This window comes from Pimephales promelas, chromosome 11 (genome assembly GCF_988280905.1).
Source record: "Pimephales promelas chromosome 11, fPimPro1.hap1.1, whole genome shotgun sequence".
NCBI lineage: Eukaryota > Metazoa > Chordata > Actinopteri > Cypriniformes > Leuciscidae > Pimephales > Pimephales promelas.
The window spans coordinates 18,320,862-18,340,057 of record NC_142779.1 but is presented as its reverse complement, the minus strand read 5'-3'; the positions used below and the strand labels follow the sequence as shown (position 1 = coordinate 18,340,057).

At 35.9% G+C, this 19,196-nt stretch overlaps 1 protein-coding gene across 6 annotated transcripts in view; it reads right to left on the bottom strand.

Moving 5' to 3' along the window:
- Positions 1-19,196, bottom strand: part of sobpa (sine oculis binding protein homolog (Drosophila) a) — a 39,837-nt gene that overhangs the window by 16,491 nt on the left and 4,150 nt on the right. For 2 of the 6 annotated variants that reach the window (XM_039672424.2, XM_039672427.2), the window contains exons 2-6: positions 13,411-13,482; positions 11,943-12,078; positions 8,834-9,031; positions 4,542-4,693; positions 3,767-3,790 (exon numbers count right to left, since the gene is read on the bottom strand). In XM_039672424.2, coding sequence (XP_039528358.2) covers positions 3,767-3,790; positions 4,542-4,693; positions 8,834-9,031; positions 11,943-12,078; positions 13,411-13,482 — 582 coding nt within the window. The remainder of the gene's footprint in view (positions 1-3,766; positions 3,791-4,541; positions 4,694-8,833; positions 9,032-11,942; positions 12,079-13,410; positions 13,483-19,196) is intronic. The other 4 variants (XM_039672425.2, XM_039672429.2, XM_039672426.2 and 1 more) reach the window with 3 other exon arrangements.

Sequence of the window (19,196 nt, the reverse complement as noted above, 5' to 3'; positions counted from 1 at the left end):
TTTTCTTTAATTGACTCTTTTCTTTGAATGACTCTTTTTAATTAATTTGACAGTTTTGAGGACATTGATCATTTCTAATGATAACACATTGTATTTTGATTTGTACCATGGTACTTAATGATTCCCATTATCATTTACTTAAGCAATAAGCAACTCAAGGGCAAGGCCATGCATTACAGTGATTGTACTAAAGCATTCCTAAATGGTAAAATCACTGTAATGCTGCTTGTTTTTATAAAATGGTGCCAACAACATTATACTAAGAGACACCAATGTTTAGTAAATAGTTGAATTCATTAGTTAGAATAATTAGAATTGTCAGAAAGATTATCTATTACAATAATTATTTATTGTAAATCCTGTATCATGTACCAACTATTGCAAAATATAATATCTCAGCCAGAACATTTAATTTAACTTCTTCTAAAACCAGTTATTGTATCAGGAAATTGGCCAATGGCACCCAAATGAAAAGTGTTTATCATCGTGTGAGCCGTACTGTTCGAAGTTAGTTTTTTTTTCACCATGGCAGTCAGCCCGGGAAATACAAAAAAGAGAAAAATTCTTTTTTGCATCTTTGTTTTACTTTTTTTTTCTTTGTCAAGCTGAATGTTGTCAAATTCTGTGTCAAATACAGTTATAGAGTTTAATACAGATTTTAACAAAGTTTACTAGGAAAAGTCAATAGTACACCGGAATAGAATATGCACATATGGGAAATACATATACAGTATGTCTGACAGATTTTGATAACTGAATGACCATTTTGCATGAGATGGCTCAAATAATGAAATAATATTTAGAAGTTGTGAAGACAATTTCACCAAGAATCAACATCAGTTTTCATCACTGTTTCATCACATTGTTAAAGTGCAATGTTTGCACATAACAAATATGTGCAATAAGAAATTAAAATCTGTCCTAAACAAGAAACTAAAAGATAGGAACTTATTGTTTCGAGAAAATTTCAGAAAGTTCATGGGACACTGAAGACTAATGATGTTGAAAATGTAGCTTTTCAAATTCCATCAAATTAATAAATGACATTAAAAAATATTAAAGATAATAAATTGTAATACTATTTAATAATCTCTCTCTCTCACTTAAATTAAACTTGAAACTTGTCTTGTCTGTTCTAACTATCTGTTCTATAAAATGGTATTTTACATGGTACTCCAAAGTTCTTAAAATACCATGCCCAAACGTGTACATGTCTGAAGAAAATAATACTATAGAAACGATTTCCACTTATTTCCTATTGATGGCTAACACAAGACTTTCCAACCTTGTCCTTGATATATTCTGACTATAATTGTAATGGCAGCTACCACTGAAGACCTACAATAAACTCTCACGGTAACCCAAGTTCGTTCTTATTCAGCCTTGTTCATCACAAACACACATTGCAGTCCTATTCACCTCACTCCAGAACAACCATATATGGACACACTTCTCTGTATTCAAAATATTCAGTTATTCTAAGGTTTCATGAGGCCTAAAAATATCTTTTCAAAATTCATTACCTCAGCACACATACACACACACACACAAATAGGAGGATTTGGACACCATAAAACGAGCCCACCATCTGACACAATAAAAACAATACATTAACAATACTGTTTTGTGTGTGTGTGTGTCTGACAGAGGTTTACCACATTTCCTCTCAGGAAGACACTCCATATTTACACATAAAACAAACACACACACCTTTAATTATAATCACCTGAAGCAGCCGGTGTGAGGATGTTTCACTATAAGTTGGGCCGGTGGGACGATAGAGAATAAGGATATGTATTATGTGTATGCTTTCTCTTTTTCTGTTACGGGTTTTGCAGATCTACTGCAGTAACATCAGACCCACCGCCCCTCCCAGTGTCTTATTTCACACATACTCAACACTGCTTATCTTTGCAGCTGACCTTGTGGTGTATATGACAAAAGAGAAAGAGGAAATGTTCATATAATCTGACTAAGAGCGTAATAAAGTCCCCCCCCCCCCCCCCCCCTAATGATTTATAGAAATAAAGGTGGAGTCGCAGTGGTGGCAGAACGCCAGGAGAATCGTCAAAGGAGCGAAGTAAACAGCTCTATGATTGGTGGGATGAAATGAACATGCTCCTGCCAGACGTTCGTTTGGCATTCCACAGACGTGTGTCTCCTCAGAGATACAGCATCCAAACATCTACAGACGTGCCAAAACGACCTCACAGTTTACACTAGAACAATAACAGACTACACTGACCGTATCATGATACGGCACACACTATCTGTTCTCTTCATTATGTGCGAGAAAACGTTTAATACCTGGGCCGTACTAACATTTCTACGATAAAAACACAGACAATGGAAATTAGACAGCACGTGAACGCTCTTGCGCGGTGAACTTCACACGGTTCAATCAATATTCAGGTGAATCTCACAAAAACATATCCAGGCCATATTCCTGCAATGACTTAATGAAGTTGAAACAGTTTGCACAAACTAACATTGCACAAAATCACTTCACAAATGTATAAAAGGGGCGAATCTCATAAAGCTTAGGTCACATTCCACCCCCAAAATCAACAACAAAATAAATAGACTAAAAATCATACTTATTTTTTTTTTTATTTTAGCACATTTCCCCCACAAAAATCTCTTTACTATTTAATACATCCAGGTTTTTTGTTTTGTTTTGTTGGATTTGTCGTTGGATTATCATTACTCTAGTGCAATGAGTATTCTTTTTAATCTGCATAAATTAGGGCAGATATGATAAATACTGTATACATATTTTACTTCATTGATTTCTTTCTAATACAGTAATGAGAAAGAGAATCTTTTTCACTATGGTAATAATAGATATTTGAATAATGAATTAATGTTCAACTGTCATGAAATGCTAAATTAATGGTTAATTAAAATAGCCTTCATATTTCTAGAGTAGACCATTCATTTTTCAACTAAATATCATTTAAATATTTATTTTAGGTTGAAAAATAACCCAACATTATGAAAATGGCTTGACCGTTGTTGTAAATTCATGAAATTATAAGTCCCTCGTGTATTTTTTTTTGCCTGCGCTTATTTATATCTCATTTTCTGACTGATTTATTTCTTTTTTTGAAAAGTGGTTTTTTTTAGAAACAGAATATATGTGTACATCTATATGTCCACACATCTATAAATTCAGCTGTGTGAATGATATGATTTTTACACATTTCAGTCTATGGTTTCTACAGTCAAGAAAAAAAACACACCATAGTTTTTTTTTTTACATTTTTTTTCTTTATGTCCCTGGCCTACTACACTGCTCTATTCATGACATTTATACAATTGTTTGTGTCTGCTTTGTGTATCCCAATGATTTGTGTATGTGTGTGTGAGACTACTGTATACGTGTGTGTTTGTACGTGTGTATGGTAGCTTCATTAAAACTCTGGTCATGTTTGCATGTTTGTTGGTCTCTTCATGCTGTCCACTCTATCCTCAAACACACCACACACTAAGCGAGGGGTGGCTGTGAACAAACATGCATGCATGTGGGAGTGTGTACGCATGCATGTGAGACTCTTGTGTGTGTACGTATGCATGTGTTATAGTGAATTTGTCTGCTTTTGTATACATGTGCATAAGCCTGTGTTTGTGTATGTGCATAATATATGTATGTCTGGGAGTGTGTTTGCATGCGTCCATGATATAATGAGTTCCATCAGTGTGTGAATAAGTGCACAGGTCTTTAACACACACGAGGAGAGGAGAAATCCAAACACAGTATACTTACACTGCAATTCCTCACATATCCAAGCTTAGATAGAAAAGAAAACACACAATCAATATCTGTCTCACTCTGATGGCATGAGGTCTAATTCTAAATGAGGTTCATTGCTGAATATTCTTGCTTTGGGGGTAAATCAGACTTTCAGAAATATTACAAATTATTAATCATAACTAAGAAAATTAACAGGATGGAAATAAATTTAGCAATTGCTCTGTGAGGGATATAGAGAGTTAGCTCTCTATATTTTTATAATTATATATTATATTTATATATATATCATTAAATATATATATATATATATATATATATATATATATATAATCTCTATATTTTTTATAATTATAATAGAGAGTTATAATTTCTGTAATTGTATACGGTTATGTTTGATGGGAACATCAAATGTACTGTATAATAGGAATAACCCATGCCATCAGCTTGTCTTTGGGAACCAACCATGTTCAAAAGTATCAGTAAAGTACAAATAGGCCTACCAACGAATGAAAATTAAAAAAATAACTTAGTGTTTCAGCTGATCAGAATAATAACCTAATAAGGACTCTAGTCATACTGCTACTTGTGGAAAAAAAAAAATACTGTAACAGTTATGAGTGAATCACTATATGTCATACCTGCTTAAAATCTATAATGTGTCATTTACAGTTTTGAGCCAAAGATTAGTAACACTGAAAAAGGTTAAGGCAGAACAGAAGAAGTGACATCAGACAGAAGGAGCCTGATTGGCTGAGGGGACAGGAAGAGGTGGAGACTGGGCGTTTACCTTGTTGCGTTTGAAGTAGGCACGTCGACAGGCAGCGAAGCATTTCTCACTACAGAAACTCTTCAGTTCAGAGCCCATACTGAGAGAATAACGCTTCACTCCCACCTTCTGACACCACGCACACATTATCTGAACATTAGAGGTGTCCTCCTCTGAGAGAGAGAGAGAAACAGAGAAATAAAGAATATATAAGGATCTATTCAGTCAACTATTTGAAACAGTTAAATTGTACATAGCTTACAAACATGCATCGATGTTGACTGAAACAGAGAAGTGAGATAGACTGAAGTAAGGATGGAAAATTAAATAGTTGTCAAGGTGATTTTCTGGTATATGACATTACAATTCTGTAATTGTAAGAATTGTAATGTCATATACCAGATAGTCACCTCAACTATTTAATTTTCCACCCTTACACATTTAGACACTGATTCATATATACATATACAGACAGGCAGTATATGACGCAGATGCACATATACTCAGGGCTCAACCCCATAGACATCCTTGTTCTAAACCTCGCTTTTAACCCCAGGTAAAGTGTGTTTAATGACTAAAGGGAATCTTTCCCTCACAAACCCACAAAGGGTTAAGAGAACCCTGTCATCATGCATCACCCCACACACTTCAAGAATATATACACATGTTTCTTGGTGTGTGTGCGTCAGTCAATGTGCCTACATCACATGCCACAAGATATTAGATCTTTCCCATCATGCTCCACTAACAACCAAAGGCTTGGGGGCACGAGTGTTCGGGTTTGGATGTTTGAAGTGTGTTGCTTGCACGTGTGTGTGTGTGTGTTCGGGAATAGGGGTGAGCGAGTTTCAAAGGACCACAAAGACACACACACACATTGATTAACATATAACCGACATTGCCACAACAGAAAACTGTTAATTTTTTTGTTGTTGTTTTCAATCTTCTGAGATTCCCAACCTCAGATTCAGATTGAGTGTGTGATTGTTTTAATGCATCTGCCCATGTCAAATGATTTCTCCTCAGAGATCTTTTACACTCTCACCCTCTAGCAGCTGCTTAATGATCAGATCAATCTAAGTGTGTGGAGAGAAAATGTCTGCCCATTAGACTTAACCTTTCCTTTCACCCCTCTCTCTCTCTCTCTCTCTCTCTCTCTCTCTCTCTCTCTCTCTCTCTCTCTCTCTCTCTCCTGTGTCTTTTGTAATGAGTGTGTAGACCAAATTATATTTTAAGATAGAAATCTATTCAGAATTATGTTAAACATTTCAACTTGAGCATAAAATGTACTTCAGTGATCAGATCCATTTCTGACCAACCAAATTAAATTCAGTGCAAGGGGAGTAGAAAAGAGTCAGACCACAACCCAAAATCAAGTATAATTGCAATCTGTTTAAGCATCCCAACTAGGTTGAAACTACAGCATTTGCTCCACCAATGGTGTGAGATGGTGAGATGGACAAGTAATAGGGATAGAACCAGGGCCTAAAACTTTTTGCCAAAACAAGCAGTAATGAAACCAAAATTTTAGATATCTGTGAAAATTCTCTATTCCCTTTCAAGGGAACTCGCACTGTCGATTGTCGATTGACGCTAAGGGGGCGTTTTGCGTGATGATGTCTTGAAGTACATGTAACATCAGTCCAATGGTGTGACGGAACGTCAGAGGCGCTCAATGGCGCTGGCTATGGTCAATGGCGCTGGCGTGGTGATACTGAGGATTCGCCACCTCAGTCTCATGCGTTTGAGGAGCTAGTTGAGGTTGTGACGAGAGCGATTAAACATTGTGAGTGTGGCTTTAAATTTTGGTGATGATGCAGCGCTGGCCCGTTAATATTAGGCCCTATGGCCTAGATATAGAACACTCAAAAATAAAAACTCTGTAAGCACATACCCTTGAGTCATTCCAAATGAATTGTCTTTCTTCTATGGAATACAAAATGATTTATTTTGCAGTGTGGACCAAATTATCTGAATTCACCCACTGTTATAGTGCATGTTTGACATGTTTATAGTGCATTTTTGCCATTTAAAAGAGCTGCAGATGCACAAAAGAACATTATGCAAAAGAAAATACTTTTTTGTTCCACAGAAGAAAGAAAGTCATTTGCTTTTAAAATAGAATGAGTAAATGATAAAAAGACTAATTATAACTATTCATTTATAATTTCAAAATTTGGACTATAAGCTATTTAATAATCAGGCTTAAAAACAATATTAAAAATATTATTGAATATTTATTCAAAATTCTAATATACAGTAATTTTTTGTTTTTTTTGTGCATTTAATAAATGCCTTAAAGCAATTTTTATTACTTTAAAGAAACGGCAATAGCAGCTTTGATTCAGCAGGCTGGAAAAAGTATATATAAAAAATAAGATTAAAAGAGCTTGCCTAACAAACAGCTTCATACAGAGCAACAAAGACTCAAAGTGTTTCTCTAAGACCCTCAAAATACAAACATCCTAATATAAAACGGTTGCCATGACATTTCTGTTTGTTTTTCCTCAGCACAGCCTCATTGCGAAACCTGAATTTAAGAGAGATTGTGCAAATGTGTGTGTGTGTTTGTGGAACATCCAGTGGTAGAGCAGCACATACCTGCACTTCAAAAGCCCTCTGTCACTATGCGCATGCTCATGAATTATTCAAGAGGGCCACAGGCAAGGGGCGGGGATGGGGGGAGTTGGCTTCTGTTGCCGTGGTAGTTAGCGAGTCTACACCATCTGTTTCTCACCACATCACACACATTAACGCACGCATAAATACAAGCGCACATACATAGGCACACACACACACACAAATACACCAGTGCACAGTACACTGGTTTAGGGATGCACCTCACCATGGTGCCGTCCCATTAGACACCATAACTGTAGTCTGCTGCGCAACAACACACACTCTCAACCAACAAAAAATGTAGACTTTCATTTACGTTTATCATCAAGGACAATTTTATATATAAATAATACTGCATAATATTAAATATAAAAACTGACTGAGAATGTTGAACATGTCGTTTCATACCTTATATACCTTCTACACAAAACATGCTTCATTTCGAGACAGAACTCACTGAAAGTGAATCACATGATGATTTAGAAATCAGTCCGAATGATTCAAAGAGTTAATCCAATAAAGGATTCGGCAGACCGATTCAAACCTGTAACTACACTGTAAAAAAATATTGTTGGTTTAACTTAAAAAAAATAAGTAACCTGGTTGTCTTAAAATTTTAAGTTCATTGAAATGGAAAAAAAAAATAGTTAATACAATGAAGGAGATTAATTTAATCACCAGAAACTCAAAATATTATGTTATCTGAACTACATAAATTATCTAAGTTGATTTGACAAAAGAAAAAATGTTGTGATTACAAATCATGTGCTTATGGTTATCAATGAATGGGACTCTAAATATCATTTTGAATTTTGAAGATTTCCCCAATAAATAGACAAAAATAAACCTAGTGTCCTCCATGATTCCTGTTCTTTCTGAAAACAAAGCACTTGAATGCAACGGGCAGGTAATCACAACTTTAGAAGAGCGTTAGTAGGTCCTCCGAGTACTTTTTTCCTACTGTTTCATGAAGACTATGAATTCGGAAATACTACTTCTTTCACATTCAGTTTTTTACCTTTAAAGTAGGGAAGTGTGTATATTATGATGCAGCACAAGTCTTTTTGAACGATTAATTAAAAGACTAGAGAAGTCGCCTATTTGTGAGTCGGAAAGCACAGGTTCCATTGAATGTTTTTGATTCAGTAAAAAAAGAACTTGCTCATTAGAGTCATTTGTTCATGAATCAAACAACAATATCCAAGCTGTGTTTGTTTTTTGCGTTCAGCCAGTGGAAAAATCAATGTTTTCTTCCCATTGGTATATGGTATCTCAAATTCAATTCGGACTGCAAACTTACATGCCAGCTCGGGTAGTGTCAACTTAGATGTTATATTCATTGATATTTGTACAGTCGCAGAAACTTTCATGCATTTGCCTCTGAGGGAAAAAGTTAAAAATGTTGGCAAACGTGTTAACTAGAATGACAGTCACAGCCACACAGCAAATACGCATGGCGACATTTACACAAATGGTCAAGCAATTATTAAATCAACATCTCATAAAAATGCAATTAACAACTTTAATGCATGGTTCACAAATGTTCAGTGTGAATATTAGACACCTGATGGTTAAAGTATGTAACCTGGGATTACATTTACCCAGCATTAAAAAGAAAGAATGTAATGCCTTCTGTACAGTGTTGTGTGTGTGTGTGTGTTAGATACTCACATACAGTCTATAGTATTGCTTACCTGCTGGTGCTTTAATCAGAGGGGGTGGGATTAAGGGCACTATGATTGGCAGGCCTCCGTGCTCTTTAGAGGAGGAGGGGTTTACAGACGCTTCGCCTGTCACTCCATTCCGTGACGTCGGGGTAGAGCTAGAGCTGTTGGCGTGTGGAGGAGAACCACTGCTGTTCTCCACTGTGGATGCTTTTGGCAAAGAGTTCTCTAGAGAGGAGAGAGTGATAATGGCGAGTTGGTTATGTCTCACAACACGGTCACAGTGTGAATTACATGAGGTTAGTGGGATCTATTGTGCAAAACGCCATTAGTGGGTTTGACTGTCGTCAAATTCAAAAGGACATGATTATTACATTGTAGTCAATAAGAAATCATCATTTACATTCTAAACAAACCATGGTCCATGTTATTCAAAATTTTCCGAAAAAAAAAAATGACTCTCTGAAATTGCTTCTTTTCCGCTGATATAACTTGGAAAAAGCCATATAGTTATTTGGGCATTATTTTAACAATCTCACATTCAGGTCTGGCTCTATTCTGGTATATAACACTCATTTGACACTATCGAATAATTTCCTGATGGATAAAATTTGTATTATTAGTAGCATTTACCTTTTTTCCTGCTGAATATGCTGTTTTACTGAAAAATATCACAATACAGAAGTAAAAAAACTGACTAAAGATTTGGCATGCATGTTCAATATTTACTGTGTATGAAGATGTTATAGTACATACATAGTGTTTCATTTTTAAATTCACAAGCCATTCAGAACTCTGGGGCCTGAGACTAGCGATATCTCAAACGCACACCCCATATTACTGTTTTGACCTGTTACATGACAGAAATCTGATTTAAATAGCTCTTGCAGAGTCCCGAGAAGACATTCCCATACTACACATACATACAGTACATCCACCTGCAGCAAATAAGACAAGATTCAACATGAGCACCCAAATAGATAACTGGTAGATAGCAGAAAAAAGCCCATTTGTTACTCTAACGGATTGTATAAAGACGATCACGGCTGAACGAGTTAATTAAGTCTCATTGTCCTTCGCCTAATCTCTCCACTTCCAGCTACGTCAACTAACAATGGTGAAATATCGTAATCTGCGGCTGTGGATTTGTCTGACGGAAGGAAAGTAATTACGGAGAGCATCACATGGCAGGCATGGTGGGTTGGAGAAATGTGGCTGAGTGCATGTTAGCTGGGAACCGTCTAAAGCATAAATCATCATTTTCATTAATGGAGGCTGGAGTATGGACTTAGCAAGGAATTAGCCAGCTCATTGTTTCGGCATCTCTCTCTATGTCCTCATAGGGCCGTAGAAAAAAAAATGGCTGACAGTTTAAGACTCTCTAATGCTCTGGCACGGAGGCTAGCCAGGAGACACCATGGAGGGTGCAAAGATAAAGCTGCGGGTTAATCGGAGCGCTCTCGGGGGAACGACAGAGGAAGTTTAGGAATTGAACAGTGCGTTCTCTTTCAAACAACATTTAAAATCTGACAGTCCTTGTTTTGGGTCCTCTCCTTGTCAGGATTTTGTGTCTTATTATTAAATCCCGGGATTCCCTCTGGGCTCTTTCTGCAAACAGGTTTGTGAAATTAACCCGATACAAAGAATCTATGGGGAATTAAGTGATGATAAGATCAAAATAAATGAAAGCAAGTTCTGCATATTAGTGTCAAGTGTTCAGAGGGTCCAGAAGGTATTCTTAGATACTGAAACTTTCTCTGAATACGTAAGTGTGAAGATTACTGGGTTGCAGAGTTCAGTCACCCATGGTGCATGAAATAATCAAATTGTCTTGACAACTAATCAAAATTACACTACCATTCAGAAGGTTAGGGTTGGTAAGATTTTTGGGTAACACTTTATAATAACTGCACGCTATTAATCATTTGTTAATCATGAGTAAACAGTTAATTCATCATTTATAAAGCATTAATAGACATTAATAAGCAGTTTATAAATATAGCTATAAATGTTTTTTTTTCTTGATTTATAAGCATATCTATAATGCGTTTAATAATTGCATTTTCATACTTTAACAATCAATTAATAATTTCTAAATGAAGTATAGCATTATTTACAAACCAGTTATTTAAGAGTTGTCAGTCATTCATAAGATCACTTAGAAAGTGTAAGTAAATGTAGTTATAAAGCATTTAGTAGTGGTCGGTTAACTATGTTTGTGAGCTCATCTAAAGTGAGGACTATTCATGCCTTGTAAAGTATTTGTAAAGGAGATTTAAAGGCGCATCAATCTTCTAAACAGTCAAATGTAACAAATGCAACACAGTGATACAGAACATAGAAATATTTAACAGCCTTTAAATCGCCTTTATAATTGCTTTACAAGGCATGAATAGTCCTCACTTTAGATGAGCTCTCAAACATAGTTAACTGACCATTACTATGCTTTATAACTACCCAAATTAATCCTTAATTACAGAATAAATACATGTTAATAAAGCATTTATTAACACACTAAGTAACCATCACTATATGTCTGAATAATAAGATGTATGAATGTACATTTAAATAGTTTATTAATCATTTTACATCTTATGAACCACTGAAAACTCTTAAATAACTGGTTTATAAAAAAATGCAATTCTTCATTTAGAAATGATTAACTGATCGTTAATAAAGGATGAAAATAAAATTATTAAACAAATTATAGATATGCTTTTAAATCAAGAAGAAAGCATTTATAGCTGTATTTATAAACTTCTTATTAATGTCTAATGCTCTATGAAGGATGAATTAACACGCTTAACTAATGATAATTAGCATGTAGTTATTATAAAGTGTTACCGATTTTGGAAACAAGTTTGTTTTTGAAACAAGTATCTTATGCTCACCAAGGCTGCATTTATTTGATACAGTAAAAATATGAACGATTTGAATGTTCTTTACTGTGACTTTTGATCAGTTTAATGTTTGCTGAATAAAAGTATTAATTTCTTTTTTAAATCTTACTGACCCCTAACTTTCAAATTTGTACTAATGTGGTTTTTCATCTGTGAGTGCAGACCATCTCTTTGCTATGTCTAAATCATATGTGGTTGCCAGCCGTGGGTTGTGAGGGCCTATCTCTGTCAGATCTCACCTTTCAGGACAGAGATGTGTTGCCGCATTTCTCCGTCAGGGTAGTTGCGGATCTCTATGTCGTCTGAGTCTCGTAACTCCACTTTGTCATATCCGTACCATCCAAGCAACTCATTCATGGTGTTTTCGGCAAAACTCTGCAGAGAGAGAGAACAATTTAAAATGCAATTTTCAATTTAGATTTATTTATTTTTTAATCTGTAAGGATTCAACAAATTTATGACATTGAAGATACTTCTTATGCATCATAGGTTAAATCGACTAAAACCATTTTTTATATAAATATTACAGAATTATTGATTTCATAATGCATTCTTACTGAACATACCCACACACATATTTGAATGCTTTTATTTGGATCTGAAATACATTACAAAGAAAACAAGATCCAAATATGAAGGGTCAAAACAGCAAGGCACTTCAAGGATACATAGAGATTTCACTTTCAAACAAACACACACACACACACACACACACGGAGGGAATCTTAAATAGTAAATAATTACAGTCTGTTTGGGAGGTGTTGCTGCATCGACACAATCAATGTAAAAAAGAAAACAAACTAGTGAGTGGCAGCTTTTGCAATGCTGATAAACAAAAGTCTCCACAGGGAATCTTATGTTTGCGTGGATACTGTGAACCAGGGCCAAAAGGATTTTCAAAATCTGACTGTAAATAGCTTCCGTCGTTTCAGCTCCATATCCCTTTAAGAATGAAATCTGGAGAGGCTGAACTGACCAGGGCATCAAACAAACATCTTGCAAACAACACTTAAGCCAGACAACCAGAGAGCAGAGAACGAAGACACATTATTAACAAATCAGCTAACCGGACAAGAGCAGAATCATGTAGCTTTAACATACATACTAGACAAACAACATGGGCCATACTTTGAGTTTAGATTTTAATACCCATTTGCCCTATTCAAATCTTCAAAGCAGACTAATTTTAAGGAATCACCTCAAAAACGTACTTATACATGTCAAATATCTGTAAATGTTTGCTTAATGAATAAAAGTCTAAATAAACGGTTACACGAGTAACTTTGCAACTACATGTCAACTAACTCTCATTAGAGTATTAGTAGACTGTAGTAGACTGTTGGGTGTTAGTGTTCGGGTTAGTAGAATAATAATTGCACTTTATAATTGCAAAGTTGCTTTACAAAGTTGCTTTAGACCATGGTGTCTGATTTGAAAGCATCAAAATAAAGTGTTAGCAGATATTAAGCAGACAACATACTAATACTCTAATGACTGGTAGTTGACATGTAATTGTAATATATTGTAAAATGACATTAAATATGTAAATTATATTAAATTATAATTTTATTTTTCCCCATCTGTTTTAAAATCTATAAGACATACAGTAAATGAGCATCTAAACATTCAGATATTTATTTATTTCTATATATTTATTATTTATTTTTGTCAGTTATCAGTTTTAGTCAATCTGAGGGAGGCTCTCACCATCAAGTAGGGCGAGTTGCCATGGAGATTGCCTGCCTGCCCCACCCCTGGGAGGGGCCGATTGGACGGGACCTGATGAAACACCAGTCAACAACTGTCAATCAAACATAGAAACTGTCAGTCAATCGCATTAAACTGTCGAGCAGCAAAGGCTTACTGTTGTTCTGTGTTGTCGGATACATACTTATTTAATGTAGTTTGCATGGGCTTTAACATTTAGTAAACCACCACACCGTACAGTAACAATTTTACTCTCCAGCGTAAACTACTACACAATAATAATAATAAACATACACACACATATGATCTAAAAGAAAACAGGCCGGATGAGGGATTCGCTCTTGTTGAGGAATAATAAGGAAACAAATCATTTTTCATTACTCTTGAATATTTGTACAGCATATATTAAGCACACAGCACATGTAGTTCTCCACTCCTCCCTTGTACTTCCTCTGTATGACCACCAGGTGTCTGTCCTGCCACTGCCTCTGGTCTCTGTAAGGTGAGGCTTCTGTTTTAGGATCGAGTTCACAAGGTCAGTCACAAAGCAGTAATCACACCCTGTCCACAGGAAAACCTCCTAGACAGTATCAGCACAGCGCGGATCAATCTAGAATCACCTGAGCTCCCCTCTAAAGTGTTTTTGGGCACTTCAGGAGTCCTGATTGTCTGAGCTGAGTTCAGAGGTGCACAGAATTTCCTTAATTCCAGTGACCTGACTTGTAGCGTTAACAATATGTATACAGTACTGGTCAAAATGTACTATTTTTTATGCTTTTAAAAAAGAAGGCTCTAATGCTCCTCAAGCCTTCATTTATTTGATTAAATACACAGAAATATGAAATATTATTACAATTTAAAATAATAGTGTTCTATCTTAATATACTTTAAATTATAATTTATTTCTGTGATGTAAAGCTGAGTTTTTATCAGCCAATGTCACGTTTTTTTTTCAGAAATCATTTTAATATGCTGATTTATTATTAATGTTGGAAACAGTTGTGCTGCTTGATACTTTTTTTATAATGAAAAAAATTGGTTCTCACACGTCAATGTTTGAGCTTCAGTTTACCTCAACTGATGTGTGGGTTGATAAAAGTTTATATGTTAAATTAAACATGTTCATCCTATAAAGTGATCATGTGTCTTCAAAAAAAAAAAAGGACTATAAACCCTTCAATTCATACTGTAAAAAAATATTGATGGTTTAACTTAAAGTAAGTAACCTTCTATTAAAGCTAAAAAAGTTCATGCTAAGCTATCCTACACTCTTAGAATTCATTGTGGTTCTATATATGAAGCATATAGGGTTCTTTACTCAACTCCAAAGAACCTTTTATTCCTCCTTATAGGCAATTATTTATTCATATATTACATTATTCTGCTATATTTTGTAGTTGTAATTAAATTATAGTTTATTAAACTGTTGTAACACATTTTAATCATGCTGATTTTTGGAGGAGAAAAACTGAAATGGCACACTAATGTAGTGTGATATTAACTACATTAAATGATATAAATATATACATTTTCTAACCCCTATATCTTGAATTTTGTGATCATTCACATGCATTTTAGGGTCTTGATGTTTGCCATTAATATGAAGTATTTAATCCGGAAAGGACAAAAACAATGATAATGAATGAACTCAAAATGTTCCATATAGAACCTTTTTCCTGGCTTTTACCCTTAAAGGGTTCTTATTATTGAACCCTTAAAAAGGGTTCTGTACAGAACCTGTTAGGGGTTCCAAATACGTAGCACTGATACACTCTAAGAAGAAAAGGTTCTATATAGACCATTTCACAAGATGTAAACAACACTGGTCCAGAAACACTTCCTGTTTCAGTTTGTAACTGTTTTCTTTATTTCACATGTAAAGAAAACATCTTAAAGATGTTTGTTTAACTTTTGATTCAGTTGTAAATGTTCTGTTGGTTGTATTTTATCCCAGCTTTTAGTGTTAAAAAACTGAAACAGGAAGTGCTTCTGGACCAGTGTTGTTTACATCTTGTGAAATGGTCTATAGAACCTTAAAAGGTTCTATCAGCGCTACATATTTGGAACCCCTAAAAGGTTAAATACACTCTAAAAAAAAGGGTTCCGTACTTGGCCAATAGAACCTTTTACCAAAAAAAAAATGGTTCTAGAACCATTTTGGAGTTCCATATATGAAACTGGGGATGGAACCATTTCTGGTTCTAAATAGAACCATTTCTTCTAAGAGTGTAGAACATTTTAAGGTTCTATATAGAACCTTTTCTTCTAAGAGTGTATCCTTTAAAACTAGAATGTTTTTTTAATCATTCAATCCAATTGCATAGTCAAATATGCATGCACGTGACCAATAAAAAAAAAACGATTACGTTTTACGATATGTTTAGAAAATGTTACAAAGCACAAAGGAAAACTAACACTAAAAACGTCCTCATGTGCATCATTGTAGTGTGTTTGTCTTTTTTAAGTGTTGCATCGGCATGATTTCTGTCAAATATACTAGATTCTGCACTAAATGTCACTCCATCCACAAAATTACAATCTGAAATTCCCAGCACTCATCCCCTCTGAAGGCTGCCCAATAATTACACATGCTCTGATAAAAACCAAAAAAATCACAATTGCTCCCCTATAGAGACGAAATCAAATCAGACACGTTTAGAGAGAACTCTTTTCACGGCAAACTGAAACATCAGAGAGAAAAGTTACAAGATACGAAGCAGCAAATCTCATTCCCTCTCTGCCGCCTTCCCTCTCTGTTTGCCGTGATTGTGACGGCGGGGGGAATCGGACACCCTGCGCGCAGTAACAAGAGTAGGTCACTGTACACCATGATAAAATTCCCTCCTCCCTTCACCAACTTTCCCTCTGACCAAACTCTCTTTCCCAGTCTTCTCTCTCTCTCTCTCTCCTCTCCTCCCAACCCACACTTTTTCATTCCCTTCTTGCTTTTTTCTCTTGTCCCTCTCACTCTTTTTCTCTCTTCCATATTCTCTCTCTCTCTCTCTCTCTCTCCTTTTTTTTCTCCCCCACCACTATGCTCTGCTTTCATTTCCATCTACCTTCCTTGATATTCGATCCGGCCTGTATTCTCAGCTTTCAGTTTTTACAGCTTAGGCTGCCTATTGCTGTATACATTCCTTTCTCTTCTCCCTCTCTCTCTCTTTCTCTCTCTCTCTCTCTCTCATCCCCCTCTCCATCGGGGCAATCACCAGCACGGGGCTTATTTTACCATGCTGCACATGAAAGCAGACGGAGATGAAGGCAACACTGTCTGACGCCTCTTCTCTGTATCTCTCTCAGAGGTATAATCCTCCACAAGGCCACATTGTTTACAATCTTCCGTATCTCTCTTGTTCTTACATTTGCCATGTTTCTTTTGTCTCTTTTCTTGGAAGTAAGAGAAAAATTAAACAGAGAAATAACCACACCAAAGCAAGGGACTCATAGTCGGGGTGTGTGTGTTGGTGGAAATCTGATACGTGAGAGGGAGAAATTCATAATGCTCAGGTCTCAAGTTCTCACTGAGGCAATAAAAGGGAAGTGCAGAGTAAAACGCAGATTATATTTGTACACACACGCTCTTTAAGTGTTACAGTATGCTTTGTTTGTGCATGTCACAAGTTATTTACATAGGTGGCGGCCGTCAAATAGGAAGTGACTGTGAGAAAACACTTTTCCTTCACCTTTAAAGAACAAGCAACTTGACTTCCTAGAGTTCACAGTGGAAAGCATGAACTCAATGAGTTTGTGGAAGGGAAAGAACGAAAAAAATGAGTGAAAGCCGGTAGACGCATTTTGATAATACAGATGGGATGGAAGTATTCAGCCTCGCTGCGATTTCCGACACCTGTTCGCTCGTGTATCTCAAACCCCTCAAACAGACCCTTGCTCTAAACCCTCCTCTGGTTACTCTACACCGCATATCAAATTTAGCTTTGATTCCACAGAACCTGATCTGTGTCTGTTGATGCAAATGTTTGGGGAAAAGTTTTGTTTCGTCTCCATGACTTTGCTGTTTCCTGTTTTTCATGTTACATGGGCCGTAAGACATGCACATTGTTCATCGGTGCGGTTTGCATACGCATGGGGGACCACCGTCCTCAGCTGTCCCGGTGTCTCTGTGGTCTATCTTCAGTTCTTTATGGGGTATCTGCATGGGGTATAGGGCACCTGCATGTGTCTGGTGAAGATGAATGGGATGTTGATGTACGAATGTGACCACGTATTCTAAATTCCAAAAGTTATTATTTAAGAAATAGTATTTGAAAAAATAACATTGATTTTGAATATTGCTTTTTTTGAATTCCATGGGAAATATGTCCCACTTAATGCCTATGTGGTTACGACCCTGCTTTTATAGTAGAATCTTTATACACGCATAGTGGTGGTGATGGCGAGTGGATAAGACACATGCCCTTGGTGTGAGAGACCTAGATTCGAATCTACTGTGAGATACCAATGTGTCCCTGAGCAAGACACTTAACCCCTAGTTGCTCCAGAGGCGTGCGACCTCTGACATATTTAGCAATTGTAAGTCGCTTTATATAAAAGCGTCAGCTAAATGTAAACATAGTATTTTTATAGGGTACAGAACAAATGTGCAAAAGCCTTAACTGGGGCATTACCCATTTAAAAGGTACAACTTTGTATCTTATATTCCCCTAAAGGTTGTATATTAGTACCTAAATAGTACCTACTTAAAGCTGCAGTCCGCAGTTATTCCTCTTTGTCGCCATCTCTGTTCAAAATCTGCAATTACAGTCATTCGCGGAATTATCAACTTTACGCGAGTTGTACTTCGACACCCTCGACACGGCAAAGTGTGGATGAACACAATGTTTGAGGAGACTGTGGGACTGTCAGTCACCGCGTCGGTGTGATACTGGCATTCAGAATCACAGATTATTCTTTTTGGAAGTATGACCAACATAATAATTTTCACCGGAAAATGTCATCTGAACTAGTGAGAAACATCCACATTTGTTCTGGTTCTGACACTGCAGTAAATCGCACTGATTAAATCTAACAATCGCTTATAATCGCAAAACCGTGCAAATTATACTTTGTTCTCAAATCGTTAATGTTAACAACGTCAGCATTGTGCGTGACTACATGTAATTTCCTTCCGATATTGTCTTTGTTTTCACATGGGTCCGGTTGCAGTCTTTTTTTTCTGTAGCCACTCTGAAGTCCGAACAAAGTCTTTTCCATTTTACAGCAGGTGAATCTGTTGTCACTGGTGATTGTCATTAGAATATTTCTGGATCTGCCATCAAATTGATTAGTTTAATTATTCAGTGCTGTGAGAAAATCCTCACACGCAATATAGCTTATAGGCAACTAGCCAAGACGTAATGACGCAAAGACATGCTTGAATCTCCCGCAAAAAGGAGTTAAAAACATTATAACAAGCTTCCCGTTTTGAATCGAGCTATTAAGGCAAGCAGATAGTTTTGAACACTGGCTGGTTATATATTTTTTTAGAAATAATTTTTAAACCAAAAAAAAAAAAAAAGCTACGGACTCCAGCTTTAAAGAGTAGCACCGCAGTGACAGCTTTTGTAAAAAAAAAAAATTCTGAGTGTATGAAATTTTAAGTTATCTTTCAGGTAAAAATATGTTCATTTGAAGAGTTCAGATGCAAAAGCCTCTAAGTGCCATTTGAAATTTTCTTCTAAAATGATCATTTTTATCAAGCTTGTATATTTAAGTTCAGTAATTTCACTTAAATGGCAATGAAGATTACCTATTAATTGTCATTTAAGTGAAATTACTGAACTTAAATA